Source organism: Denticeps clupeoides, chromosome 5, assembly GCF_900700375.1.
Source record: "Denticeps clupeoides chromosome 5, fDenClu1.1, whole genome shotgun sequence".
Taxonomy (NCBI): domain Eukaryota; kingdom Metazoa; phylum Chordata; class Actinopteri; order Clupeiformes; family Denticipitidae; genus Denticeps; species Denticeps clupeoides.
The window spans coordinates 4524700-4552419 of NC_041711.1; the positions used below are offsets into that span (position 1 = coordinate 4524700).

A 27720-nucleotide genomic window follows, 5' to 3' on the forward strand; every position below is an offset into this window, starting at 1 on the left:
AAAAAAAAAGCAACTAGTCTCCGGAAGAATATAATTAAACGTATTCCCTATATCCCCCTATCATGAAAATGTGACTTTGTGAGATAATTTAACATTAATACGAGTTCCCCTAGTCTGTCTGTGGTCCTGCAGTGGCTAGAATGCCACTGTAAAGAGTAAAGAGGTGTAAAGAGTGCTTTGGCCATTCTGTTTCACCGCTCAGAGAGCGGCAGCTCAGATGGTCAGATCTGGAATTTGGCCCCTTATGAAGTTTTAAGAATTTTGCACCACTCACCTAAAACATTCTCGTGATGTGCATTGCAGTTGCTTGGTGATTGGATGTAAAAATGAGCACAAAATGACCTTTTTCTGGAAAAACTTTTTACATTTACAGCATTTATCAGACGCCCTTATCCAGGGCGACTTACAATCAGTAGTTACAGGAACAGTCCCCCCCGGAGACACTCAGGGTTAAGTGGGGTTTGAACCTGGGTCTTCTGGTGTGTTACCCACTATGCTACCACCACCCTATAACTAACTTAAACTTCCTTTCAGTGTCGAACATTGTGGTTGGTGAATTACTACAAATGTCCCCTCACTTCTAAAGGCTGCTCTCCTCCTCGTCCCGCCTCTCTCCTTTAAAGCTACAGATACCGAAGTGTCAAAGTGGCTGTAATTCTACACCAAGGCTAAATTTCAGAAAGAGACTTCAGATACAGTATTAGGGGGCGATATAAAAGCAAAAAAAAAAAAAAAGAAGTTAAATGTCATGGGACTAAATAAAGTAAATATATAAATGGACTAGTTAGTGATTAAATGTTTGACAGGGTCTCACATTGTTGTATTGTGTACAGGTAAAAGTATTTTTTACACCTTAAATGTGATTGTAGCCTTGGTGCAGTATAAGCCTACTGACACCACCGGGTCCTTTGGAGCGTGCTGCTGCTGGCTGCTGCGACCTTCTCCACTTCCTTCCTCCTCGTACAATCCAGCCTCCCCATCTTCATCCCCAGTGTCAACAATGGCAGGAACAAAGGACCAGGCCCAGGATACCCAGCCCTGCTCGTCTGCCTCCACACCGGTCTGCATATACTGATCTGGCATGGTGAATGGGCTTGCCGTGACCTGAGAGTCGCCATCCACCTCCATACCTGTGGAGACAGAACACGGTCAAGAAAGTGGCCTTTGTCACAACAATGGTCATAAGAAAATAAAATGACATCTATAGGAGCCAAAAAATAAAAAATCCACAAGCATAGCCTCCTCATGTTTTTTTTCTGCCTATAACAGACAGACATGTTTGACATGTGGGTTCCGCTGCTGGTACAGTTCTTTTTGCAAAAAGAACAGTAGCTTTCTGCTGACAAGTGCATAGATGTGCCAGGGTGAGGAGAAGTCAGGAAGCAGCCATTGTGCTCAGGGCAGGGTGGTCATTGACCAGCAGCCTCCCATGACCACTCGCTGGTGCACAGATGTGAGGCCACGGCCACAGCTGTGCTGTCAGTGGCCATGGGCTGGACAACAGAGTGGCGGGGAGCGAGCGGGACTCATGAGGCTCACTCGAGTTCTCATGTGACCTTCGGCCTTCGTCCCATCACGCCTGTTTCCCTGCATGGCGAGCAGAAGGGAAACTGATGTCAGGGCATAAGAATGTGTAATCCCATTCCACACTGCCCCACATCTCCACAAGAAAACAATATTACATGTGAGGTCACGGCTGTGGAATCCCGCCGGCTCGGCCTGCCAAAATTACCACGTTTTAATCAAGTCTATTGGTTTGAAAATACACCGTTTTGGTGATTTTTCTTGTCTTTCTTTCTTTTCCTCTTGTTTGAAGCAATGCTTAAGTGAGCTTTACTGCACATTTCCGCTACCTACATGTTAGACATACATACTGAAACCCACATTTCTGAAGAACATTTACATTTACAGCATTTATCAGGCGCCCTTATCCAGAGAGACTTACAAATCAATAGTTACAGGGACAGTCTCACCCTGAGCAACTTAGGGTCAAGTGTCTTGCTTAGGGACACAATGGTAGTAAGTGGGATTTATTTGAAGTGCTACTCCCAGTTTTGACATGAACTCGGTCTTTCCAGAAAGTGAACTGAGAGACAGCATTTGACAATCTTTGTGTGAAACTGCCATGTTCGTCTCTGCGGGAATGAAGCCATCGTTCAAGCTCTTCAATGCGCAGTCGACTTGCTGTCAACAATCACACACTGCTGTGTCAGGTGAGCTTAGATCTCTGGCCACGCCTTAAACTGATCTGTAAAACCACTCACTGTTCAAGCAGTGCCTGTTCGTGCCAGCAGATGTCCCTCTGTGTCCCTCAGGGTGCCTCTGTCGGCTGATGGGCTACCTGACTACACACATCAGGCCTAAACTGACTGAGGCAGAATTCAGCAGACACCCTCAGATCCAAATGACTGGCTGATAACCAATAATATAATTTATATTTGTATGTGTGTGTGCCTGTATACTGTATACATAAAGCGTATATAAATGTCAGTATTCACAGATGTACAGACTTCATATTACAAACATATGACACACACACGTCCTCCATTTGCCTGCTGTCTGCATTTACAGTGCACACTCTGTAACACATAAGAAATTGATCAAACTAGCATGCACGTGCACCGACACACATCAGCTGTCGAACCGTCTATGTCTTCAACACTTCGGTGCAGAAACTCGCCAACATGTGCTGTGCATACATCCAAAGTTATAACTGCAGTTTTAATGATACTCACCATGCAGTATTACTGATTCATCGACTGGCAGCATGCAGGCAGTAAAATAAAAAACTGCTCGCTGCCCTTCCTCACAGTGCTGAATGAGCCAGAACAGGACCAGAGAACAGTGGTTCAAAACAGAGGCAGGACATCCCCCCCAAAAAACTTGGACAGGAGGGAGCCGGAGCATTTTAAAAATGTACGTTTATTCCTTTTCTTTCCCACACTTGCTGTCTTTGAGTAGATTAATTTCTCACATACTTTGTAAAGTTGTCTCTTTTCGCATGCAGGTCGTCTCATTTCAAACCACAGTTTTTTTTACTGCTGTCCACAGGCAGTAAAAGAGACAGTTCTGTCTGGGTGCGTGCTTTAATAAACGGCACGTGTATTCGGGCTCACGAATGTAAAATCCACGCACACGGAAGCATGCATGCAGTCCAACGCACTCTGACACAAGTGCATGCACACTGAAATGCACACAATACACACACACACACACACTCCAGATGCAAAACACACTTCGTTAAATTAGATCCACTTCATTAAACTACAAAAGTCGAACACCTCAGAGAGGACAAATAAAAATTCCCTTGGAAAATGTTCTGCAAGTAACCGCACACGGCAGAAGTCACGGCGCATTAATGCCGCCAGAGACAAGGCCATTAGGAAAGCAAGCGTCCACGAGGAGGAGCAAACTGCAAAAATGCTTTGCAGATGGTCGGCACAATACGCTTTGCTGCAAATAATGACAAATATGCAACAGTTTAGTATGGTGTAGTGTGGCAGTTCTCCAGTCAATGCCAATTTAAGAGGGCTCTTGTCCAGTGCCGTGTACCATTATGAGGATTATACTTTTAGCACTTTGGCACATCAGTAGTAAGTACAAATGTCTACAGAATAGTACTTTGCTTATGGGCTTAAAACCCCTTAAACCCCTTAAACGTATTATTTGTGTTCAACGAAGAGTTCAAACTAAATTTGACTTTTTCCATTCCTTTAATTATGATGGCGCATGAAGAAATATCATCAAGTTCAGTTTCTGTTCTACTGGCTGACCCACGTTATTAGAGCCCAGAGCTGTGCTGGCCTGTTTCTGTTACCGACTCCAGGACAAAACACTGAAGTTCAGATGAAATTCAGCCAAATCAGTCAGAGTAGGGGCAACAGTTCCCATTCAGGAGAACAAGACATATATGGCATTTGACATTCACAATACACTCCTCCACATCCCCACACAGCATCAGCTTGTACACCAATCAGGGCACCGTCAAGGAACGTCTCAAAGTGTTAACTTCAGCACGTAATGCTTTTGGTGATGCTGGAAAAAACACTCCAAAAGAAACGTTACCCAAAAAGTTTTTTATGGGGAGTGCTACGAAAGGTCAGACCAATTCCTAAAATATCCCAGTGAAATAGCCAAACAAGTGAGCTGAACAACAGCCCTGAGGCCATAATATGATTTTAAAATTGCAGGCCAGCTCCACTGCTGTGAACTTCTGTGAGGGGATCCCGATTCAATAGCCGTACCCATAAATAAAAAGGTACATGCCTATCAGTGAGCACAGAGGCAGAAGGCTCACACTGACAGGGGCATTACATCCCACAACCTGCTACTTTCATTGTAGTTGACATGAAGAGTTTGTGCCTATGTTTTTGCTGTGTGGTGGTTTTTGACAGCAGCCTGTGTTGAGTTATTCACTCTATGCCTTGTGGTTGGGAGGGGAAAAGCATGGCCAAATGATGCTCAATGTCCCGTTCAGGATCCGTTTGCTCGTGTACTACTGTGGAGAAGAGGGACAATGAATCCTTCAAAGGAACCGAAGGATCATAACCCCCACCATGTGTTGGACAAATGTACAGAAGTATGTGCATGATAAAATGTTAAAATGTTAAAGTCTTACAACTGGTATGGCTAAAAGTTAAGGGCTGGTATTCTCTAAGATCCTCTACATGTACCCATGTGTTACTAGCAGGATAATGGTGACATTTGTAAAATGTATGAATGTGTTTAGTGTATACTCACTGGGCACTTTATTAACGGACCCCCATATGCCTTCAGAAATGCCTTAATACTTCGTGGCATAGATTAAACAAGGTGTTTAAAACGGTCCTCAAAGATTTTGGTCCATACGGACAAGACATCATCACGCAGGTTGATCGGGTAAGCTATGCAAATTTAAATATGCTCAGTTGGTACTAAAGAAAATCTCCCCCACACCATTATAGCAACACCTGCCTTAACTGTTCATACAAGGCAGGATGGATCCAAGTCTCATCAGACCAGACAATGTATTTCCAGTCTTCTGTTGTCCCATTGTGGTGGTACAATAGAAGTCCATCTGCCTGTTGTTCTTTCAGAGGTTATATTCTGCACACCTTTATTGTAACAAGGCATGTTCATCACTGGGTAGTTTCCATTTTTTAGACCAATTTCTGTAAACCCTGCAGATGGTTGAATGTAAAAATTCCAGAAGATCAGCAGTTTCTAGAATACGCAGACCAGCATACACGTCAACAGAATAAACATACATATACCAACATATTTACCTGTGCCGACTACCTCCCTTGTCCTGCTGAATGCTTCATCAACCTCAGTCTCCTTATGGCTGCCAATCTCACCATAGTACAGTGCAATGGCCAACTCGATGATCCGGGTGAACATGGGCAGCTGCTGGTCAGTGATTGACAGCTTCAGACTCTCCACCATTGTCTGAATCTGCACCAAAAAAGAACAGAAAATATCAATTACAAACACACACACACACCTTCATGCCAAAAGACCACAAAAACGCCCCCACAGCATAACTGAGATTTCTCAAATGTTTTACAGAACAGCTTAAATAAAAACTACGCCCACAAAAAGCCACACACAATCATCAGCATCTATGGAGATCTCCCCAAGAGAGAGATCGGTAGCAAGCATCAGCCTGAAGCTTTGGCCACTGGGCTACCACCAAGTGCGGGGTTGGCGTTTAAAAGGCAGTTAGTGAGACGGCCTCTTCTGCAAGAGCAGCATGAGTGAAATATTAGGACAGTGCAGACAGAATTGAAATTATTAACGCCACCACACACTTTCCGGCCTGTTTCTCTGAAATGCAAACAGTACGGGGCCAAAGGAAACGCCATACAAGTCAAGCAGGATGGAGAAAGCGGGAGAGGAGGCCGTGTACTTTGATGACAGCTGGTATCTTGGAGTTGATGTTGTCGTAGGTGAAGTGCAGGCGCGTTCTGAAAGAACACTTGTAGAGCAGAGGGTCCTGGTAGAACTCGATCTTCCCGCTGGCATTTCTCTTGTCCAGACACACCGTGCAATCAGAGAAATTAATCACTTTCCTCAGGACCAAGTCAGGAGCTGTAGGGCCAAGGCAGAAAGAGAAGTAAATACAGGAGGATGTGAAGCAGTATCTCAACAAATAAGTTGACATACAAAACAAAGCTACCAATTTAAGGTATCTTGCCAAAACCATGAACAGGATGAACCAGGAGTAAACAGTTCACCATCGTTGGCATCTGCCTAAAATATGCATTCATGTGAACGAGAATATCTACTCTCATGTTTACTTTATGTGTTCATTCCAGCACTATGAACATCTGCAGTTCTCAGTGGCAAATGCAACTATGTATTTCATGCCGATGGTGCAATTTCGTATGTCTTTTGTGTGGAAAAGTCCTCTCCAGCTGGAATTTCAGAAGAACTTTGAAGAGAACGGTATTTTGAAGGAGACTACAAGAATAATCCTCCATACCTCTTTTCACTTTGGAGGAGGCTCAAAGTAAATGACCAATAATTGGTGAAACTAAATTAAGTTAATTTATTCTGTAGTTTACAAAATGGACAGTAACGTTCCACACATAATTCTTCAGAGATTCTTTGACTCATGCACAGATACCTAATTAAGACAGCTGAAATCCCCCAAACCCATAAATCACTGCTGCCTCTGAACCATAAATAGCATTTCAGTATGTGACCCCATGCAAATGCTTCCATTTCCACAGAGGCCGACCGGAACGAGTGTCATCTGAGGCATCTGGAGGCCCAGCGGAGGGCGAGCTCACCAGCGATGTCCATGAAGGCGCGGTCCCACAGCTCGTCCACGGTGTAGCACTCCGCCGACGTGATGTTCACAGACAGCACAATGTCATCTTCCACATACTTCAGGATGAGGTTGTTCACCACGATGTTGACATTGTTGGCCACCCGCCGGATCAGGCTCTGCACATACCCTAAACACGAACGGGCGGAGGCATTAGTCGGGGCTCGACGGGACCATCTTTCACCATTTGTGGGTTGCAAGTTTGTTTTTGGGCCTGACCCCTCCACCCCATAGTGGACATGAAAATAAGGCCAGGGCTGACATGTTATTCTCCAGCACCACTTGCGTCTCTTGGACGCAAGTGGTGAAACAAGCTAAATCTCCATAAGAAAACATTTTCTCTTCCCCGAGCACCCGCTGTTCCACCACAAATCTTCAGTGAATTTATGGACCTCAGAGGAGGTCTCGTCTTCCTTCAGATGTGGGGTCCGGTTCAATTCAAAGAATTCACGAGCGAAGCCCAAAAAATGGACCACAAAACAAAGTCCCCCTTACTGGTTCTACACCCTGGAGGCTACTGTACAAGCTCTGCCATAACCCAGCCAGGTTGGGCTCATACCTCTAATTCCACCAACTCACCAGACATCATTCATGTCGTGTCTTACTGCAGGAAACCCGAGCAAGATCCAAGTGCGCGCTTGGCTCTGGCCAGGCGCTCAAGTATCAGCGGCAAACCCACACAGCTACTACACGGACATACGTCGGAATAAATCAAGCGGCTTTAATCCTGCTGCTCCAGACTGCAATTAAAGAGGCGTGTTGAGCAGAGCGATTCGCGATGAGTTCACGTGTACCGGAACGCCTACTGCCGGCTAAATGGGAGGTTTTAAGATCAATATCAGCTGCGTATAATGATTTCAATTTAAATGGTCTAAAGAGTAGAAGAGTGGAGCATAACGAAGAGAAAAGGCTGAGAAGAGAAGCGCTCTACCCATCTCCACTAACTCACCAACACAGAGAAACAGAAGCTCAGGAGGAACCATACATGGTAAGGTCATTACTCAACAAAGCAACAAAGGACCTACAATATTACAGACAAGGGAGTTTAGGCCATAAAATATGAAAATATACAGCAATAAATCCTCTTCACCACCAGACCAATAGCATTATTCATTCCTCTCATGTACTGTTAAACACAGTCACTCAAAGCTACACATAAAATTATGTTTTTTTTCTTATATTCCAATCCAAATGTTTGGTTTTCCCCAAGTGCCTCCATGCGAAAGTGTGGTGTCACCGGTAAAAATCTCCCACTAGATGCACCCAATGCGCTCGGTATAAATGTAGAGGGTGAGCTGGCCATCCCACATCCATGGCAGCACTGAATAAGTAGTGGCAAAATGAACCTTCACGCTTCAACATGGGCCATCTGGACAGCGTCTGAGCTCTAATAACCGCTCTAGGAAGACAAATAAGAGATTCTTGTTGAGATGTAAACAGAGGTATTTAGAACAGGAATGAAAAGCTCGTTGCAGGAGCTGGTTCTTAGAGACACAACGCGAGGGGCAAGTAGTTTTTAAATTTATTTCTTGTGCTTTACGCGTTTGCTGAACATCTACATCACCTACATGGATTTCCTCGGGAAAAAGGTGCCAAATATTCGGAGGGGGTTGTCTAAGCACCCCGACCTGTGATGTCACAGTGTTTCCACTCACTGCTCAGGAAAAGTGAAAGTACACACGCGAACTGTATATTATCATAAATGTACACTCTGAGTGTGTGTGTGTTGGGGGTTGCCGAGAGACCTGCCCACCGCACCTGCAGACAGACCCATAAAATAACGTGCCGCCCCACTGCGGGTTCCCCGCTGGTCCCCTCTCTGGATGCAATTTGCCCGGGTCCCCGGCTCCGAACCCCACACCCTCCTGCCTTCCGCAAGGCCCGGCACCGCGCGCCCACTTCCATAAACAACGGCCGCGGCCGCCACCTGTGCCTGGGCCCACAGGGAAGGAGCCCATTTAAAACTGTTCAACCATAAAATGGCTGGAAAAACCAACTCCTTTATGTGATCCCGGCACCGGCCAAGAACTCTCCTCAGTGCAATACAGGAAAGAAACCCTATACAAGCCGTGTTCTCCTTTTCCTGTATACGGAAAGTATTAGCAGCTATTAGTGCTGCCAGTTATTAGCCAACAAGGGGTACCCTTGCAAGTCGTTCGAAGCAAGCAAGGCCACTGCAAAGCAAGCTCTTCATCAGAAAATGCTATATTTGTAGTCATTAATTTTAGCATCTTTGAACAATCATTAGTCTTCCATGAGAATATAAAAATTGATAGTTAATACAATACTAAATATCCAGCTTTTGATATTCTTAGTACTCCCCAGAATTTTCTGCAGAATGCAGATTTGAGGATGTTTTCATTCGATCAATTACTTCAAAAGGCTCGCTTTCTTGAACAGGTAGTTCTGAATCGTGCAAGAAAACAAGCGATTAAGAGTTTACCAGAGTACTGACTGCAGTACAGCACATCTGTCGTGGTGAATCCGCTCGCACAAGAAAGCTCTAATCACCAGAGGGTGAAAACACCGGCAGCTCCATTACGTCAAGTGTGCCGGGATTTATGCTTACGCAACGCCACCGCTGGTGGAGGGCCGCGTTTCCTTCCGCGGTACTGCTCTGCTGGTGTCGCAGGATTAAACACGCTGGTTTGTTGGGTTCAGGACCCCAAAGGCAACCACGCGAAAAAAAAACTAGATGAGAACACAAGATGGGGGCATTGGTGGCCTAGCGGGTAGGGAGGCGGCCCCGTAATCACAAGGTGCCACTGAGCAAAGCACCGTCCCCACATACTGTTCCCCGGGCGCCTGTCATGGCTGCCCGCTGCTCCCAAAGTGTGATGGTTAAAAGCAGAGGACACGTTTTGTTGTGTCACCGTGTGCTGTGCTTCACAATGACAATCAGTTCGCTTTCATATGCTACTTTTCTGTGGAGAGAGAAAAATGTAAATCAATACCATAACACTACTGCCGGCAGCAGTTGCCAGCAGTGACCACAGCATGCAGCCACTTAATCATTCTCAGGACGCCACGGACGGCAGGGGCAGCTCTCGAAATGCTTTCTGTGCATCTCTGGAAATGAATAAATAAAATCAAGCGTTCCATGTCATGAGAATTAACATCAGTCTCCGTGCCGGGGTTGCCGGGGCTTAAATCCGAGCAGTATGGGGGTTCTGAAGGAGAAGGCGAATTGTCTGCGTAATTGCTGCCGGCTTGCGCTGGTGTCTGCAGCGTTTTGTTTGGGTTGCCTGTGAAGCGCCCGCGCGGCCGCGGGGAGCCCGTTGCCGGGAGCCACGGCCCCCGAAGTCGTGCGAGGTGAGGAGGGGCCAGCTGGCGGCGGCAGTGATGTGGGCCCGCTCTGACGCAGGAGGGGCGCTTTAAACAGGACATCTGTGTGCAAACAGAGACAGAGGCAACTGAATCGCATTACACATCACGCTGGAGCAGACTGAGCAGACTAACTTGCCTGTAAATGAAAATGCACCGGTGCATATTTAATGGGGTGAAGGTGATTGATTGGTCATTCCTGTAGATTCTTTCTCCACAGTATCAGACGGATCCGCCCTTATCTATCAGCACAGGCCACACAGACACTTCAGTCCCGCGTAATCTCACGACTAGATTGCTGTATCAGGTCAACCTCTGAATGCCGCCCGGCCTCTACAACTAATACAGAATGCAGCAGCGGGACTGGTGTTTCATCCTTCCCAAATTCTCTCATACCACCTGACTGCTACGCTCCCTCCACTGGCTTCGAGCGAGCAATGTGGAAAACGCAGGGGGACTGGCCGAATCCATGCTTCCGTGCATGCGCGCGCATGCACGGTGTGTGCAAAAAAATACGGAATTAGTTCCAAGTTCAGAGCGGAACAATACCCAAACTTTTTTTTATGACTCGAAAGAACAGCTTTTTTGTAAGAACATATGTGACTACCCCTTGCAGTCAATAACTCATATCAGAAACAGAGAAAAGAAGCAAACTAGCACAAACCAGTCATGCAACAAATCAGCAGATTCAAAACGTGGTTTTATTATCATGATTCCTGTTCATAATGCAAGTGATCTCGCCAATGTTTATTTATTTGATACAATTTTTTTACATCACAGGTGAGGTCACAGGTGACACTTTTTTTTGTTTTACAAAAGGAAGAATGTGTAATATTACGAAATAGTTCTTTGCATTAAATGCACTTAATATTTACATGTAAATGGTTTACAAAAGCAAACAGTAAATGCCCAAGCACTTTGCAATTCACAGTGATTACATCTGATTTGTCATATTGCAGGTTATTTTTCCCACCCACTCCACTTTTTAGGGTTTATAAATATGTTTATAATGGAAATATGTTTATAACGGAATAAACTGAAATAAAAATAAAACGAATTTAGGAAAAAATAAAACAAATTTCATAGGGCCCTAAGCAAGGACAATTACCCATCTGTGTCATAGGTCATACCCACACAGGAAGCAAACAAACCCCACTGTGTTAACTGAGTTACAAAAATCACACACTGATTTAGTTAGCCCTAATTTAAGCAATTCTATATTTCTTTTCCATTGCTTCAAAAAATCTGCTTTCTTCTTCAGTTACACAGATATTGATTACAAACGAATTGACCATATTGTGAAATCACCAGGTTGTGATAGTATCATATTGTGTGTTACTGTTGGATTCCAAAAAAAAATCATTATTCCAAGGCAACTGGCATTCAATAATGATGAAAGGAAAAATGCACCCATTCCTAGCAGAGCTGTAAAAGCCTAACATGGCTGAACCCGTTCATCAGACTCTGGGTAATGGGTTTGGGGTTCACCTGGGACCCGGTGGGAGAACTGCAAGTCAGGGGTCTCTGCTTAAACAGCTGAACAGAGATGTTATCCGTTCCTCAGCAATGGAAGGGGATCCTCCCATGACACGGCCGATAATTAGCACAGCCTTAGTGGGGCTAACCTTAAAGTGATTTTCTTTCTGTTGCTTGTCAGCTCTCTTTATTAGTACAAGTACTCTAGCCTTCCTCCGGGTCCCGTCTTCTCGTACCCTCCATGTCCTCCGAAGGTAAACAAACAAGCGGCCTTAGTTTTATAATCACTTAGAAGGTCAAAAGTCACTGTGATATCGGAGTAGGGTGATTACAGTCATATATCTCCCATTCTGAGTTGTATAAAAGCTCCAGGTACGTGCCTGTGCAACGTATGAATGAAATACAACAACAACGGCTTGGATGTGGTCTGCCATTAACAGCAAAGCAGGGGCTGTATTTAAAAAGACCCCTATAAATCAGTGCAAGGCAGTCCAATCGCAACAGACCAGTGTGGAAGAGCGCACATGCCGGCTTAAGCACAACAAGCCTTCTGTGGCGTGGAGGTCACAGAGCGAGGCCGGAATCCTTGGCCCAGAAAAAGGCATGTGGTCAAGTGGCCTTGCTGATAAGAACTATCACTGATGGATCACCCAGGGAATGGCGGTAGGGCGAAGGCGGGAGGGGGACACCATCAAGCGGCCCCCATTACTCACCTGGGGGAAGGTCTGGGTCAGTAGGGGCGGCCTGCTGCACACGGCGGGGCTTGGCCAGAGATTTGGCACTGTCAGAAGCGCTGCGGCTGGTGGAGCTGGAGCCACAGCTCTCATGGTCATCCTGTACAAGCAGACACACACACACACACACACATTCCTCCCATTATGAACTCGTCACAAAAATTTCTGTTCCATTGCTTCTTCAGTTACATAGATATTGATTAGAATAGTACAATAGTAAAAGTACAATGAAATTAGGTGCAGTCCCTGAGCCGAAGCGGTATCTAAAATATTTTAGTAAGGAAAGTATAAAAATGATGTGTGTGTGTGTGTGTGTGTGTGTGTGTGTGTGTGTGTGTGTGTGTGTGTGTGTGTGTGTGTGTGTATATATATATATATATATAACATTTCAGAAATTAGGTAGGTTGATAAACAAACAATATGCACAAAACCTTATTGCACATGGATTAGAAATTGAATTGAGGTGCAATGGGGTAGAAGCTGCTGTTTGTCCATGTTTTAATGCTCCTGTATCTTTAGCCTGATGGCAGCAGTTGGAACAGGTCATGGGTGGGGGGTGTAGTCCCTACATAGATATTGATTATCACTGAATGAAAATAATTAATAGTATTATGATAGTATTATGTTGTGAGTCACTGTTCCTGCCTCTAATACTTAAAAAATGTTGGGAAAAGGGGGGGAAACGTTGGGAAAAGGTAGCAAAAACACACATAATTACAAAAATCTATAACCCTTTCATTTGCCTTTCACTGCAAACCAAAGTCATAGTACAAACTTATGTAGCAAATAAAATATAAAAATAAAAATTCTAACCGGGGAACACAGCTAAAACAAAGTGATGGTGTATGAAACATTTCCATAACTTCACATCATACTTCTGAAGATGCACATTTTAGCAACATGATAGTTGATTAACTTTTTTTTAACCACTCACATCCATAAAGAGGAGGAGGAGAGGGGAGCAGGGCACTTTATGCACCACTGAGCCGCCACCACCACCCCCGAACCTTTACAACCTCATCCTAGGCTCGACAAATAAACGTGTTGTAAGAGGAATGTGTAAATGCCGGAGGTATAAACGGGACATTTGGACCCGTAAAACAGGAGCAACTTATAGGATACACGATGGCCCCCGGATAAAGAACAACAGCAGCGAAAAGATGAGGTGCCACAAAAACAGGGGAATTGCTGAAGACGTCACCTAGCAGTCCTACATTAGGATTCAGTCCCACTTTATTTACAGCAATCTTCCTCAGACAGAACAGAGAAAAGGCTCAAAGGCCCACAGAAGAGTGGTCAGTGGGGAAAAAAATGCTCAATTGTCAATCCTCAAAAATCACAGTTTGTGACATCATTGTTTCCTGCATCGGTCCAGAGTGGGGACATGGCAGCAAACTGGGGGACATGGCAGCAAGATCTGACTTTTATTTGGTAATTCAGTTGAACCCTATAAAGCAGATAAGGAAAGAGAGCAACTGAAGGCGGTCTTGGCCATACAGCATACAAAATTCTACTGATTGTTTAGTGATTTATGATAAAAGTAGAAATGTAGAAAATGGTCCTGATTCTGCACCAGAATTGTGATATTGTTTCCATAATATTTATATTGTAATATTGTTTCCAACATTTTGCCTTTCTGTGCAGTACATACTGGCTTTACTAGCTTCGATGCAATCATGCTCAGCACCTCAATGCTCACAGACACCTGCACTAATACACAGTACAATTCCACATTTTGGGTCAAAAGTTTGAAATAATGATGTTGCTGATGTAGAACAATACTGAACTAATCTGAAGAAGGCCAATTGTATTGCTTCTTTAAAACAGCAGAACCTTCAAAGAGCATTCGTGAACACGGGATTCAATCAGAACTAAAAAGTAATTATTGCTGATGATGGGCCCATAATATTTTAAAATAGACAAAACAATAAAAGACGATAAACCCTTAAATGGAACACGGATCATTTCCATACACTTTTATTGACAGACTGTTCCTAGTTGCTATGATGAAAATCAGAGCCGAGGATTGCCCCAAAGCACAGTGTAATATCTGATATGTTACGCTCAATTACACCATTTAAAACCAAAAAAAAAAAAAAAGGGAGGGGGGGGGGTTTACTCCCGTTTCAGCTGACCCACAGGAAACGGCTGACGTGCAGGTAACAGAAAGAGCCTGGAGACCCGGAGCAGGTTGCTGCTGATTGCGGCGAGTCGGCAGGCATCAGAACCTTCCGAGCCGGAATGTGCTGACAGGCCGAACTACCAGGGCTCCGGAGGCACACTTACTCGCGGCAACGAAAACACTCGAGGTGTCAAAATGAATCGCGCCGAGACACGCCCCCCACCCGCTCGGAATGAAGAGAACAAGGCCGTAGCCTGCGGTTGATGGAAAAACACATCTCGTGCGCCGGGGTGGTAACGTAAACACCGGCGCACCAAAACAGGCGTAAAGCGGCGAGGGGAAAATATTTACACCGGGACCTGGCAGCTCAGGCAGTGCCGTGTCCACGCCGCAGCTCAGTAAACACTGCGCCCAGGAATAATAAAGAACTAATCAGGGCAGCCCGCTGATAGTACAATATTGCTGATTGTTCACACGCCACTTGCGAAACTTACCGACACTTTCACAGCCGAGGAGTGTGCTCAGTTTACGGTAAAAAATGAATTACTGACGGAATGTCGTACCAGGCAAATGGGACAAAAAGATGTGTTTCAGGAGACAGTGGGATGGCTTGTCTGGGGACAGATGTGGCCTCTCTCAGCTGCTCGTGGGTAAAGTGATCTGGGCTGCGGCGCGGCGCTAAGAGCCGGAGAGAAAGACGCCCCGGAGTGCGATCTGCTCAGCTGTCACCGCGGCGGCGGACCTTCCCCTCTCTCCTCTCGGCCAGGCCGGCTGCAACGTGACTGACGTGTGAGGTAGACCCCCTGCTCTGGGGGTAAGTGGGCACCACCGAGGGGTTAAGGGGCAGAGGAAGGCAAGGTGTGACCCCCACCGTGTTCTGACCCACCACCAACTCGGCCGTCTGGCTCTGTGACAGCGAGCGTGGCAGTTTCTGTCTGGAGGGCTACCGACGCCCCCATCTGACCCAATCCTCTTTAAACACGGGGGCTATGAGATCCATGCTGTGTAAATAGTGATTTTTTTTTTAAAAAAAGGAAAACTTGATGCAAAAATAAATGTCATTATTAAATAAAATTGTACACTGCTTATAAGATTTTAAATTTTGTGATAGGTGCAGATTTGTTTAATTGAAGCAAATATTGTTGATTGTAATTTCCTTCGAGAGACGGTTCCTTACAGAAACTCTGTAATGGGGTCGTCTAGGATTTATTCTAACAGCTTGTGACAGCACAAAGCGCCCACAGTGAACAAACACGGTTTTCTCACCCAATGAACTCAGGATGGCATCAATTCCCGGCACCCCCAGAGACGCTCCTGTCAGAGGGGCGACGAACGCCCCTGGTATGAAAAACAAATGGAGGGAAACCCGATCTGCTCTTATCTCAATCAGACTCCCTCGTAGGTCCGACACACCCCGAGCTCGCAGAGAGCCCTCCTCCCCCGGGGGCCAGGCAATCAGCCACACCACCACCCCCAGTTCCAAACCGGGCTCGGAGTCTCTGACCCCAGGCAGTGGAAGCTGATGTGACTGCACCCGGCGGAGGTTCGGGGGTCTGGCTCCTCAGCCGGGCCACTGGCAGTAGAAATGCGAGGAATCTGGCTCGGACCAGGCCGGGTCAGGCCCGTATCATCACAGTCTACACAATAATCAACATTCCTCTAAACGGGGATGACACCCGTGTGAGGGGAACGGGACCCAGCTGGCAACAAAGAGCGATTCCGTTTTTAAAAAATTGTGTTTCAGGTTTCACCTGCTGTACAATATTCTGAATATTATCAATGTACTGTTCGATTACTCAAATCAAAACAAACATATAATTAAAACTTATTACACAATACTTAATACAAACAAGGGGTTTCACATTGCGAAAATAAAATCCTATATAATACTATATACTAAAATATAATACTATATTGTACATCACTCTCTGTGTATTGTGATGTATGATGAAGTGCGTGACAGTAGGAAACAGAATATAAAAATAAAAAATAATACAGAAGTAAGAAAATACAGACAGAAACTGTTTTTTCAGAGGCACTGGTAGCACTCATAAAAACCTGTATCCACTCTGCTTACACTTAGACTGATGGAGCTCCAGAGACACACTGCATCTGACTCTTCTGCCTTCAGGAGCATCCATCAAGTGCAGTAGGAGTTCGCTGCTAACGGGTTTTTAATGAAAGTGCAACAAACTCAGAAGGTTGATTAAAGACGCAGCTCTCTCCTTTTCTCCTCTTCAATAATCAGTTAGAACACACACACACACACTCACTCACATTTCCATCTTGGAGTATATCTGGGGTAGTAAATGTGTGAAATATGTGTATTACTATATGTGCTTACTATAAAATAAGCATTTAACTTGCACGGTCCCCATTTTCTGCACTTTTAAATGTGTTTAACGCACGCATGCGCACACACACACACACACACACACACACACACACACACACTCAGTTTCACACTGGAAGCATCAACATAAAGAGCAACTGCACAAATGCAGCTGGTGAGTCCATGGCGAATTGAGGGGATTAAAAGCCGAATCTGACTCCGGTGATGATCGCAGCCGACAATCAGCTTTTAAGACCCGCTGATTAATTGTCTGGCTGAAAAGAGCTCATTAAGTGAAAACGAGCATTGTTCATGAGCAGCCTAGGATGGTGAAAGCCAAGAAGAAATCTGCAGTATTTCATGAATGAAATATGGCCGTCCGAAAGTGGATGAAGTGCTTGGGTCACACACCCAGGGTTCCCATGACATATCTTATCGTTAAACAACTTAATGAGACAGACAATAAGATGTTATTTGCCCATTTTTTGTGCACTTAATGATCAACTTCCATTTAAATCAGGAACATTTCCAGATAGGAGAAATAAAACTTAAGAAAACAGCTAGGGTTGGCCTCCCCATTTCACCATATTTGATGAAATCATATATACATATATTACTAGCCCTACACTGAAGAGTTTAGTATGTACTGCAGGTACATAAAAAAAAAAATTACATTTATACTAATTAATATACTGAATGTGTAATTTTAGAATTCTAACATTACAGAACTAGACAAAAATAAACCCAACTTACATTCAAATAAGATAATAAAATAAATGGCTGTAGAACTTGACACATTTCATTCATGCATTAAAATACTTCAGAATATTTAACTAGTGGCAAAAAAATATATAAGATTATATCTTATATTACAGATAGAAACCTCATACATATACAAAATATTTCTATGCCCAGAACCTAGCCTGCAAGCTCCCAGTATTTGTGTGTGATTGCTCTAAAAGTAGAACTGTTTATGAGTACTAAGAAACGTGTTACTTACCACATTCCAGCCCTGCATTATGTTACAACGAAAGCACTTGGTTGATTTTCAAACCATGTGCCTCGTTCAGAAGCGCAGGAAATAAAACGCGTTCATTAAAGGGACATGAGACGGTTCCAAGGACGCTGCCAAAACACTGCATAATTACAAAACTATTCCAAGCTGGAAGCAGGGAAAGCATCACTATGGCTGCAGTGATGTCATTGCCAGCCACCCTGCCAAGATAGCCTTCACGGTGCCCAAGTCAAACTCACTATGTTTAATATCGGCCATGAACAAGCCCAGAATAACAATAAAAACAAACAGGCAGCCAGGTTCCGTACTGACATCACAAAAGAGGGCCTGCAAAAACGCTCCTAATTTGCTAGAATCTCTTTTGTGGCAGTAAAAGCCCTGGTCCAACCTGGAAAGCTCTAATGGTTTGCAGTTGGGGTGCGACTGTCTTGTGTAGAGATGCCAGAAGGCTACGTGTTTGATTAAAGCCACCAATGAGGAGTCTGGGTGTCAATGAGGGAGAAAGAACACAGATATAAACTCCTGATCTGAACCCACCACACCTTCTGTTAGGTGGAACGAATAGAAGCAGCAGCTTCTATTCGTTAGTACATAACATGAAAATAACCAAATGTACAGAACAGTTGACCTAAAATACAGAATTACAAAACAATACACAAATAATAATAATAAATATTTTTTTAAATGCTTAATAATGCTTAAGAGTTTAAATATTTTATTAATTCATTCTCAGTTATTAGGTATGCAGGGATGAAAAAATATATATCTTACTGAAATTGTTATACACAGCAGCGCAGCACAACACATGGTGCACACAGTGCACACAGGCCACCACTGCCCACTTATGTTAAATAAATAAAGGTCTTTTAATATAAAATTAAAATATAAAGGTCTATTCTGTATTGCGACTGTGATTGCATGCAAATGGGTTTGAACTGGATTCTGGGAAATGAAGACTTCCCTCCTACAAATCTGTGTTATTAGCATCAGATTTGTCTCACCACACAGACAGTAACTGTTTGGGTCAACAATTTTAAGCGCTGTGAACATGAAAATGTTCCTCTAAGGTCTTTCTTGTGGCTGTTTATTACGTGACTGAGGATAGAAAGCGGCCTTGCAAAACAATTAACACACAAAACAAAAAAAAGTGCTTTCTCCGCCTCTACACCAAGTGCAAAACCACAAGAAAGCACTTTGTGTTTGTGCTACAGTAGCTGCTGCACGCGTTAAAGCGTGAATAAGGCTCTGTAAATCAGGCTTAAAGACCAAATCTCATATTCCAGGTATTCATGCAGAAAATCGCTTGCTAAACCAGTGGGTTTTGCTGAACCCGCAGACGGAGTTCAGGCCTGCTATGGCCACACAGCACCAGATTTCAATTCCAAACTTCAATTTCCAGATCTGGAGTGATGATTTAAAAAGACATTTAGTGGTAAAAAGGAGGAAGAAATGGTAGTGCCGTTGTGTTGGAGATCTTTTTTTAAAAAAAATAACCAAAAAGCAGCTCCAGAAGGAGCTACGTTAGTCACCAGTTGCAGACTGGAGGCTGCCGGACACGTTAATGACTCCGGTAGCTGAACGAAACGGGTACAGGGCAACGAACGCAACGCAACCGACACGGGGGGTGGGCGGTTGAGAGAGAGTAAGAGTGAGAGAAAGAGTTCCTGATTTAGATCAGAGAGGTTGCAGTTCTTCAGATGTCTCCATCAGCTAAACCACAGTCCCAGGCGGAGCATGTGAGGCATTCTGACTAGCCTGGCACGGGTTCCAGCCCCTCGCTAATAACTGCAATGTGTTACAATAAAGTGGTCCACGCTGTCTGCCCGCCTGTCCGCCAGCCATGTGCACACACAAACACAGAGAGAGTGTGAGAGAGAGAGAGAGAGAGAGAGAGAGCTGCATCCAAAAACCACGGGTTTTAATGGAAACCACTCATTAATTTCTAATACTCCCACATTTAAACTAGCCCTCGAGAAGCACCGAGAGCTTAGGTGATGAGATTGTTAAACTCTGCCCAGGGTTGGGTGTCTTTTACATGGGTGAAAAGTCATGGCGGTTAGCAGTGATTCCTAATAGGAAATTCCCCAGTATTTTAACCGGGGATTAAACATAGCAGGGCACTCATTACTTTATGTAGCATTGTGCTCGATGCTACTGTGTAAGACTCAACACCTTCTGCTGGCAGAAACGGCCTCGGATTGCAGCTACGCCAGTGTCGGCGGCCCTGGCAATGGAGGTTGCGGCGATTCTGACGAGTTAATTACACATGTGATGCGCAGCTGCCGTTTTCCCGGAGATTCCACGAGTTCCTCGGCATCTGTCCCGAAGATGCGGGATCACGGACTCTGCTTCCCAGGTGAAAGACGTCTGGATGGAGCGTCAAGAGAATCTGTCCCAGGTTTTAAGGGTTTCTTTTTTTTTTTATTTCGCAGCTGTGTTGTTGAGTAACTAAGACGCCCTTCAAAGTGCAGGCGTCAAATTTTGCGTGACGTTGCGGCTAATTCCCACGTCATGACAGACTGCACAGTAGCCGGGAAGACAAGACACTGGGCTTGAGTCCAGGCAAGCTTGTGCATCTGCAGCCATTTTCTTCTCGGGGTAAATCTCCATGTGAAAGCCGGTGAAAGCAGTACGATATCGTCACAATACCGGAATAAATCAAAGTCGGCGAGGACCTCACACAGACCGGGAGCTAGAGCAATCCCCATTGTATCCCTCGGCGAGGAGGCCGCGACGCGGCCGAGAAACCCCCCGTTCTCCGTCAGCTGGAAATTATAAACTGTCGCGTAGTTTAGCGAAAGCTTTAAGCAATTACAACGTAATTATAACACATGTAAATTCTTATCATGTTGGTCACTTGGCGAAGCAATGTGGTAAATCTCAAGCAAGCGATACACTTCTCAAAGCCTACAATGTTTATTATCTTTTCAGCTAACCATATGCCTTCAAAATGTCTTTTTCAGCCTCCCGCCCTCTCCCCCACCACGAAGAGTGACACGTCGAGCAATTACTCCAACTACATTCTTCCCCTCCTACCCACACATCACGCGGCTCGGCCTGGCCGAGATAAAAGCAAACAGCGCGGTGGCGCGAGTGAGGCCCGTTCCGATTTCCACCAGGCGGGGTGCACAAATAATCCCGGGCAGGAAACCCGTGGCTGACGGCGGGAAAATCCTTCCAACTCCGTTCACAGTTAGTGTTAAAATAATCAATATTTTTCAACCCGTGTAAACGGACGTAAGATAACCCGTATGATGGCTATGGAGCGCTTAGCAGTAGAGAAGAATATTCGTTGCGGCTTCAAATCTCTTCAGTAACGATGGGCGGCATGGTGTGTTGTTCTCGAAAGGGTTAAAACCACTTCCGCTCCGGGCGGGGCGGGGCGGGATTAAAAAATGATATGCCGCGTATTAATTTCTGCAGTAAAGATGGAATTGTGCGGCGGTCACGGGAGTGAGGGTCTGACTAACCTAAACGAACTGCGGACCACCCACGAAACCTAGAATCTGGAGCGAAAATAGACCCTAATTACCATGCTACACACAAAACAAAATGCTTCATTCATTACACAAATGAACACACAAACTGGTGTATTACAGTAGTGGTAATACGCAGTGGGCAGTGGTGGCCTAGCGGTTAAGGAATCGGCCCCGTGATCAGATGGTTTGAATCCCGATCCACCAAGGTGCTACTGAGGTGCCACTGAGCAAAGCACCGTCCCCACACACTGCTCCCCGGGCGCCTGTCATGGCTGCCCACTGCTCACTCAGGGTGATGGGTTAAATGCAGAGGACAAATTTCACTGTGTGCACCGTGTGCTGTGCTGCTGTGTATCACAAGTGACAATCACTTCACTTTCACTACACTGGTGTGTAATAAGATAATAATAAGTCCTTATAATAAGCAGTCCTTTCCTGAAGACATGCTGGATATGACTATTGGCAAACACTCCCCATGCAGTGAAAGTGTAGTGATTGTCACTGTGATACACAGCAGCACAGCACATGGTGACACAACGAAATGTGTCCTCTGCATTTAACCATCATCCTTGGTGAGCAGTGGGCAGTCATGACAGGCGCCCGGGGAGCAGTGGGTAACACACTCGCCTAGGAACCAGAAATCCCACTTACTACCATTGTGTCCCTGAGCAAGACACTTAACCCTGAGTGTCTCCAGGGGGGACTGTCCCTGTAACTACTGATTAAGTCGCTCTGGATAAGGGCGCTCTGGGTAAGGTAAATTCTGTAAATGTAAAAATGTAAATGTAGAATCCCCCTGATGTAGAAAACTAAATAAAAGGGACAAACAATATAATCAATTCTGACAATCCCACCATCCATTGCACAGTGACTTCCTACAAATTGCAAACAAGTGTTCTAAATACAAGTGCATTCCAGAGGGTCTAACTCCAGCGCTTTAAATGTTAAATTCTCTGCATCCTACACTTAGTAGTACTAACCTAATTCCCCATCAATGGGAGACCTCACTGAGTGGAGCAGTAATAGCTGTGATTGGTGGGTATCCTGTCCAGACCGTGCCCGGGGCTGGAGGATTATGGTCGGCCCTGTGTGAGGCGCACTGATCAGCCAATCGAGCAAGGAAACTACGGGGTTTAACTTCTCAAGGAGCTTTCCTGTGTCTAAGGGGCATCTGCGTAACACAACGATTAAAAAAAAAAAAAAAAAAAAAAGAACTGGATTAACCTCCAGTATGGAAAAGAGAAAAGAGGGTCACCGCAGCGCTGCTGACTCAATGATGGCCAATGCTGCCAGTGCTGAGTAAAGCCGAGTGGCAGGTCTGTAGAAGCAGAGGTTGCTGCAGATGCTCCAGATTATTGTGGGGTGAGTGGCAGCGGCGGTGGCTGGTGGAAGTCAGGAAGTCGTGGTATACTGGGATGAGGCATGAGGCGAAGTCATACGGAGGTCTTTTTTGGCATTCTTTATGGGCTCTGAGTAACGGTAATGACCAGCGCAGTACATACACAGCAGAAAGAGCGATGGGCTGCAAGAGAGCAGATCAGCACCAAACATCTCCTGACAAAGTTCTCAAAACTGGATTTTCCTTACAGTAGTGGTTCAAACGATCAGCAAGATAACATCCATAATGGAAAAAATATATTCAAAACACTGTGCAGGTCCTGTTGATTTATACTTTTCACCACTTTTTCGGTTTAGAAAATGAAAATGAAAGAGAATCATCTGTAGCTTAATGTGTAGATAGGCACAGTAAAACCATACTTTCCCTAACAAAATAAACCACTGAAGACCCTCATAACCAGGCTAACTTTTTGCACTGGTTGGACTGGTGCGCCTAACTCTTATTCTACGGTACACTGGAACAAAAATTAGGCGTACCAAATGTTTTACTGCATCGCATTTAACAACGCAGTTTTAAAGGTTCCCATTTTTTTTCTTTGTTTTAAATCGCTGTCCATAAAGGCAATATTGAATTGTAACATTGGTTAACAAAGTTTGTTTTATTTAAAGCACAATTCTACAAGAAAGGTAACTTACTGAAAATGTGTTTGTGCTTAAAGAACTTCACTGATCTGAAAACTAAAACTAAAATCTAAATTAAAAGTGTTTTAAGGGCTTGAACTTGATGATCTGTTTGTAGCTGCCTGTTGCTGAAAGTCAGCAGGGAGAAGGGACACCATCACATTTACATGTAATGAGTTTTATAGATGCATTGTACTTTTTCATCATTAATTCATTAATTCATCGTTAATTTAATTTGCAATTCTCGGCCACCGTTGTCAGGTGATTTCGAGAGATATGAAAATGCTGAGGAGGTGAAACGGAAGCAAGCCTCTGGCAATTGTTTTAAAGCCGCTAGTTAAAACCTTAGTTTATGTGCAATAATAAACTGTTAGTTTAAGTTTTGCACTCAGCGTGTGCAATGAAAGCCGGGCTTCCGAGGTTCCCTCGGAAATAAATAGAAAAACCATATAATTAAAACTGATTGATCATTTCAACAAATAACTTAATTAATCAATGACTAACCAATATGTCATCTACTTGTGAATGAGAACTTCAGTGGGTGTAAACTTAGTCGATATTGTCCGTACGGCCAGACTCTGGTGACCAGGCGGTCCAGCACTGACATGTCACAGACACCTCTGGTCAAAGCCCATGACTAACATCAACAAACACGACATCACAGCCAATCAGCATTGCTCACTACTACACCATGGGAGGAGCTTCCAAGCAACAGAGCTCGAGAAGACAAGCATGAATTTGTATAGCGACAGAAACTCGTTTCACCGCACCACACAAGGAACATGGAACAATGTCTTTTTCAGGAGCTCCATTCTAATCTGTGCACTTTGGTAATTTTCAGAAAATAAATTGCACAGAGGAGAAATGAACTTCCACCAGAAGCATCATATGGTTGTTCCACTCAAACGTTTGTGAGCAATTGCAAGATATTTTTAACTTAATATTTTTGGTTTTGTAAGAAGAATGCTCTACAAAATGTTGTGAAAAGAGATTGTTTCTACAAAAAAAAGAAAAATGCCTCAAAAATAAAAAGGTGGGAATAAATATGAAATCTGGGGTAAAATATGAACAGGGGTTAAAAAAAATAATACTAAAATAAAATTTTAAAGATTTTTAGTTGGAATGTGTTTAGAGGCTACTCATTCACTCAAATCCCATATTGCTGCCAGAACCCATCCTGGGACAATGGGTGAAGGGCGAGTATTCACCTAGGGTGGGATGCCAGCCCACAGCAGGGTGCATACACCATTCACTCACACACCCATACTTAACGACAATTTATAGTCATTAAGTATGAACATCTGCCCAGTGTGTACATGCCTTTGGAAGGTAGGGCGAAACAAGGCCAGTGCTGGGATCCAAACCCTCAACCATGCACTAGTGAGGCCACATTGCTAACGCGTTTAGAGAATATTACAACATAAATCTGGTGTCAACAGCCACATTCACACGGCAGGCTCACTGTGTACTTTTATATTGTGAGATGACAGTAAAGTTGACTATTGTTCTTTTGTTCATGTAGGTCACTTCAGGCCTGTGGCTGGTTCCCAATAGAATCTGGAATTGGCCACATTTATTAAAAAAAAAAAAAAGAAGAAATAAATAACTTAAAGAAGAAATAAATAACTTAAATCCAAATTGATCTAATAGGAACATTGATAGGCAATTTAACGTTCAGAACAAAATGATTATTGTTCACAGTTTCCCAAGCCCCAAAAAGCTCTAGTATAACCCGAGTCAGAAGTGCAGGATCTGGGACAAGAACCCCTTCAACCATGCCTTTTCTTTCTTCTGCCGCGTCTTTGATGAAAAGGCTGTGAAAATATACACTGGTGTGTTATTGCAATGCGCTGGATGAGGAGGGCGAGCAGGAGCGGTGAAACAAACAGCACCGGATCACTGACAGCTTTACCTCAGGGCCCTGAGCAGTGTAAACACCTCCCATCAGTGGGCTTCCTCCCTCCCTCCCTCCCTCGCGCACACACACACACACACACACACACACACACACACACACTCACTCACTAACTCAGGCCAGGGGGGATCCCTCAGTGTTCACTCACAGATATTCACAGTTTACACAAACTCATTTCAGCTCTCACACACAGGCCTCACTGCTGCTGCGCCTCTCATGCACCTCCACTAAAAGATGAGGGATCCCTCCACAAACACACACACACACACACACACACGCACAACCTACACATCCTGCATAGACACTCACACCAGCTGCCAGGAGAACACATACATGATCACCTAGATTCACACCAGCTCACACACTGATGCTGCACTGATTTCCCTATGCGCGCACACACAGACACAATTAGAGCACACACTTTAAAACACACCGATCTTAACTTTAGCCTAACTCCCCATGTCTAAACACCAGGGTATTGATCATGGTGACACCAATAATGGCCTTACAAACTAGAATGTGACTGACCTTAAAAATATTAAAGAACACTTCTCTCTGACCATAAGAACTGTTTTATTAAATATATTATATACTAGGGGTGTTGAAACATATAATCGAAGCATGGCGATGTGCAGAAAAACGTTTGATTAATCAGCGATCTATTTTTATTAGTTTTATTGGTTATTTTCATGCACGCAGTGGCTGTGGAGACATGAAAGCATAATAATTCTTAGGAACCTGTACAAAATCATACGTGAATGACATATTTATGTCATTTTTGTCTGAGGTTAAACTTAATGTATCCCAAAAAACGGGCATTTTCAGGCGAGTGTGGATTTTTCTGCTTATTTTACCAAAATCGAAGCGTCCCCACGGGGACAGGTTGTATCTGAAAACATCATGTGACATGTAGAAAATGTACGGGATGCATCGCGATGCATCGATATCGAGGCATTGATAATTGTAGTCAAATCGAATCTATTATGTTTATTTAATGGGACTGTCAGGCACGTTAACTGTCGTTTGAGCTTCGTATATAGATCAGTCTGTAGCAGCGTTAAGTCTATTTCCATCCGTTGAAGGGGTGGAAAGGGCTCTGTAAGCCATTTTCTCTCAGCAAGAAGGCAAATCAGAGAGGAGATTTCCGGACAGCGCTGGGACACAACGATTATCCAGTTTGCGTTGATCTGATTACCAACCTCCAGCGGCTGTTTTCTCTTACCATCTTAACTTCCTCCTTTTAGATGTTCCCCCAAACATCATCCACCCCACCACCCTCAAATCCACAGATGGAAGAAGGCAATCGAGCATTCTTCCTATCTGCCCGTGCATGGGTGGAGGGATGGACTTAGGGAGGGATAGAGTAGAAGAACCAGGAAAAGCCCCACCATCTGAAAGACAGGCTGCTAATTGGCCTAATTTCTGGTAAATGATTGCTTTTGACACACTGAAGTGGGGAGATGTTTGCAGGAGCCTCTGGACATCTAATCAGAGGCCTGTGGGACGCACTTGCGGGGTTGGAAACCGCTGGCAGGGACGTTAAGAGCAGACAGACTCCTGTTCGGGGCTTCGGTGGGGCAATTTTGGGTTACGCGCTTCAAGACTTGGAAAACCGGGCTGAGGGGATGATGAGAAACCGTCCCCAGTCAATATGGGCCTATTAATGTGGAGTTCCCCAAACCACAAATGACTACCAATGCTGAAGGACGTCTGATTAATTGCTGTGAAAATTACTCAATAAACGGAGTCTCGGGTGGGTTGAAATGTTGGTCGTTTTTTCAATTAACCAGTTTCCGAAATTGCACCATTACTTACATTTGAGAAAAATGAAAGCTCTAGCAGATCAATTCCCAGCGTCACCAAAGAATAATCCAAATAGATTCTTGAGGGGGGGGGGGGGGGGTCGACCGTCTCAGCTGCCGCGCCACCCACGCCGTGGAACAGGGGCAGCCGGTGACTTCGGCCATACCAGGACTGCGCCCTGCGGTCGTGCCAGTCCACCGGCGGCGACGGCTAGTCTGTCTGGGATGGCATCGCAGCACTTTTCCATCTCTGTCTTCTTCACACCTCATCCTCCACATCTGAGAGGCTTTAAGACGACAGTAAAAACCGTCCCCGCTCGGTCGGGCCGCATTACATCAGCGCGAGCTGGTGACTCTTTAATTAGGCCAGCGGGAAATTCGTGCCACCATCCATTATATGAAGCATTCTGCCACAAGTCTATATATACATGAATACATTTTTTTACTTCTTATCTAATTATTCATTTTGTCGGTCACGTACAGTTTTTGAAGTGTGGGACACTTAATTTGGAATACAGACTCACATGCAAGTCTATTCCAACTGGTCACGAGTAGCAAACACAGACAACATCAGCACCATTGCATATTGCTAGAAATCACGTACCTTCATTCACAACCAATTTACTTTACTTTACTGGGAAATTAACACTCATTTGTTTTTTTCTTACAGATTGTCCTTATGTGCAATGTA

The 27720-nt window shown here is 44.5% G+C and overlaps 1 protein-coding gene across 4 annotated transcripts in view; it reads right to left on the reverse strand.

The window, feature by feature from the left end:
• The window catches only part of vps13b (vacuolar protein sorting 13 homolog B), a 256357-nt gene that overhangs the window by 222259 nt on the left and 6378 nt on the right, over positions 1-27720 (reverse strand). For all 4 annotated transcript variants that reach the window (XR_003749954.1, XM_028981926.1, XM_028981927.1 and 1 more), the window contains exons 4-8: positions 12325-12445; positions 6774-6941; positions 5888-6069; positions 5265-5433; positions 853-1130 (exon numbers count right to left, since the gene is read on the reverse strand). Coding sequence is in view for 3 of the 4 variants with exons in the window: in XM_028981926.1 (XP_028837759.1) it covers positions 853-1130; positions 5265-5433; positions 5888-6069; positions 6774-6941; positions 12325-12445 (918 nt within the window). In the remaining variant the exon portion in view is untranslated. The remainder of the gene's footprint in view (positions 1-852; positions 1131-5264; positions 5434-5887; positions 6070-6773; positions 6942-12324; positions 12446-27720) is intronic.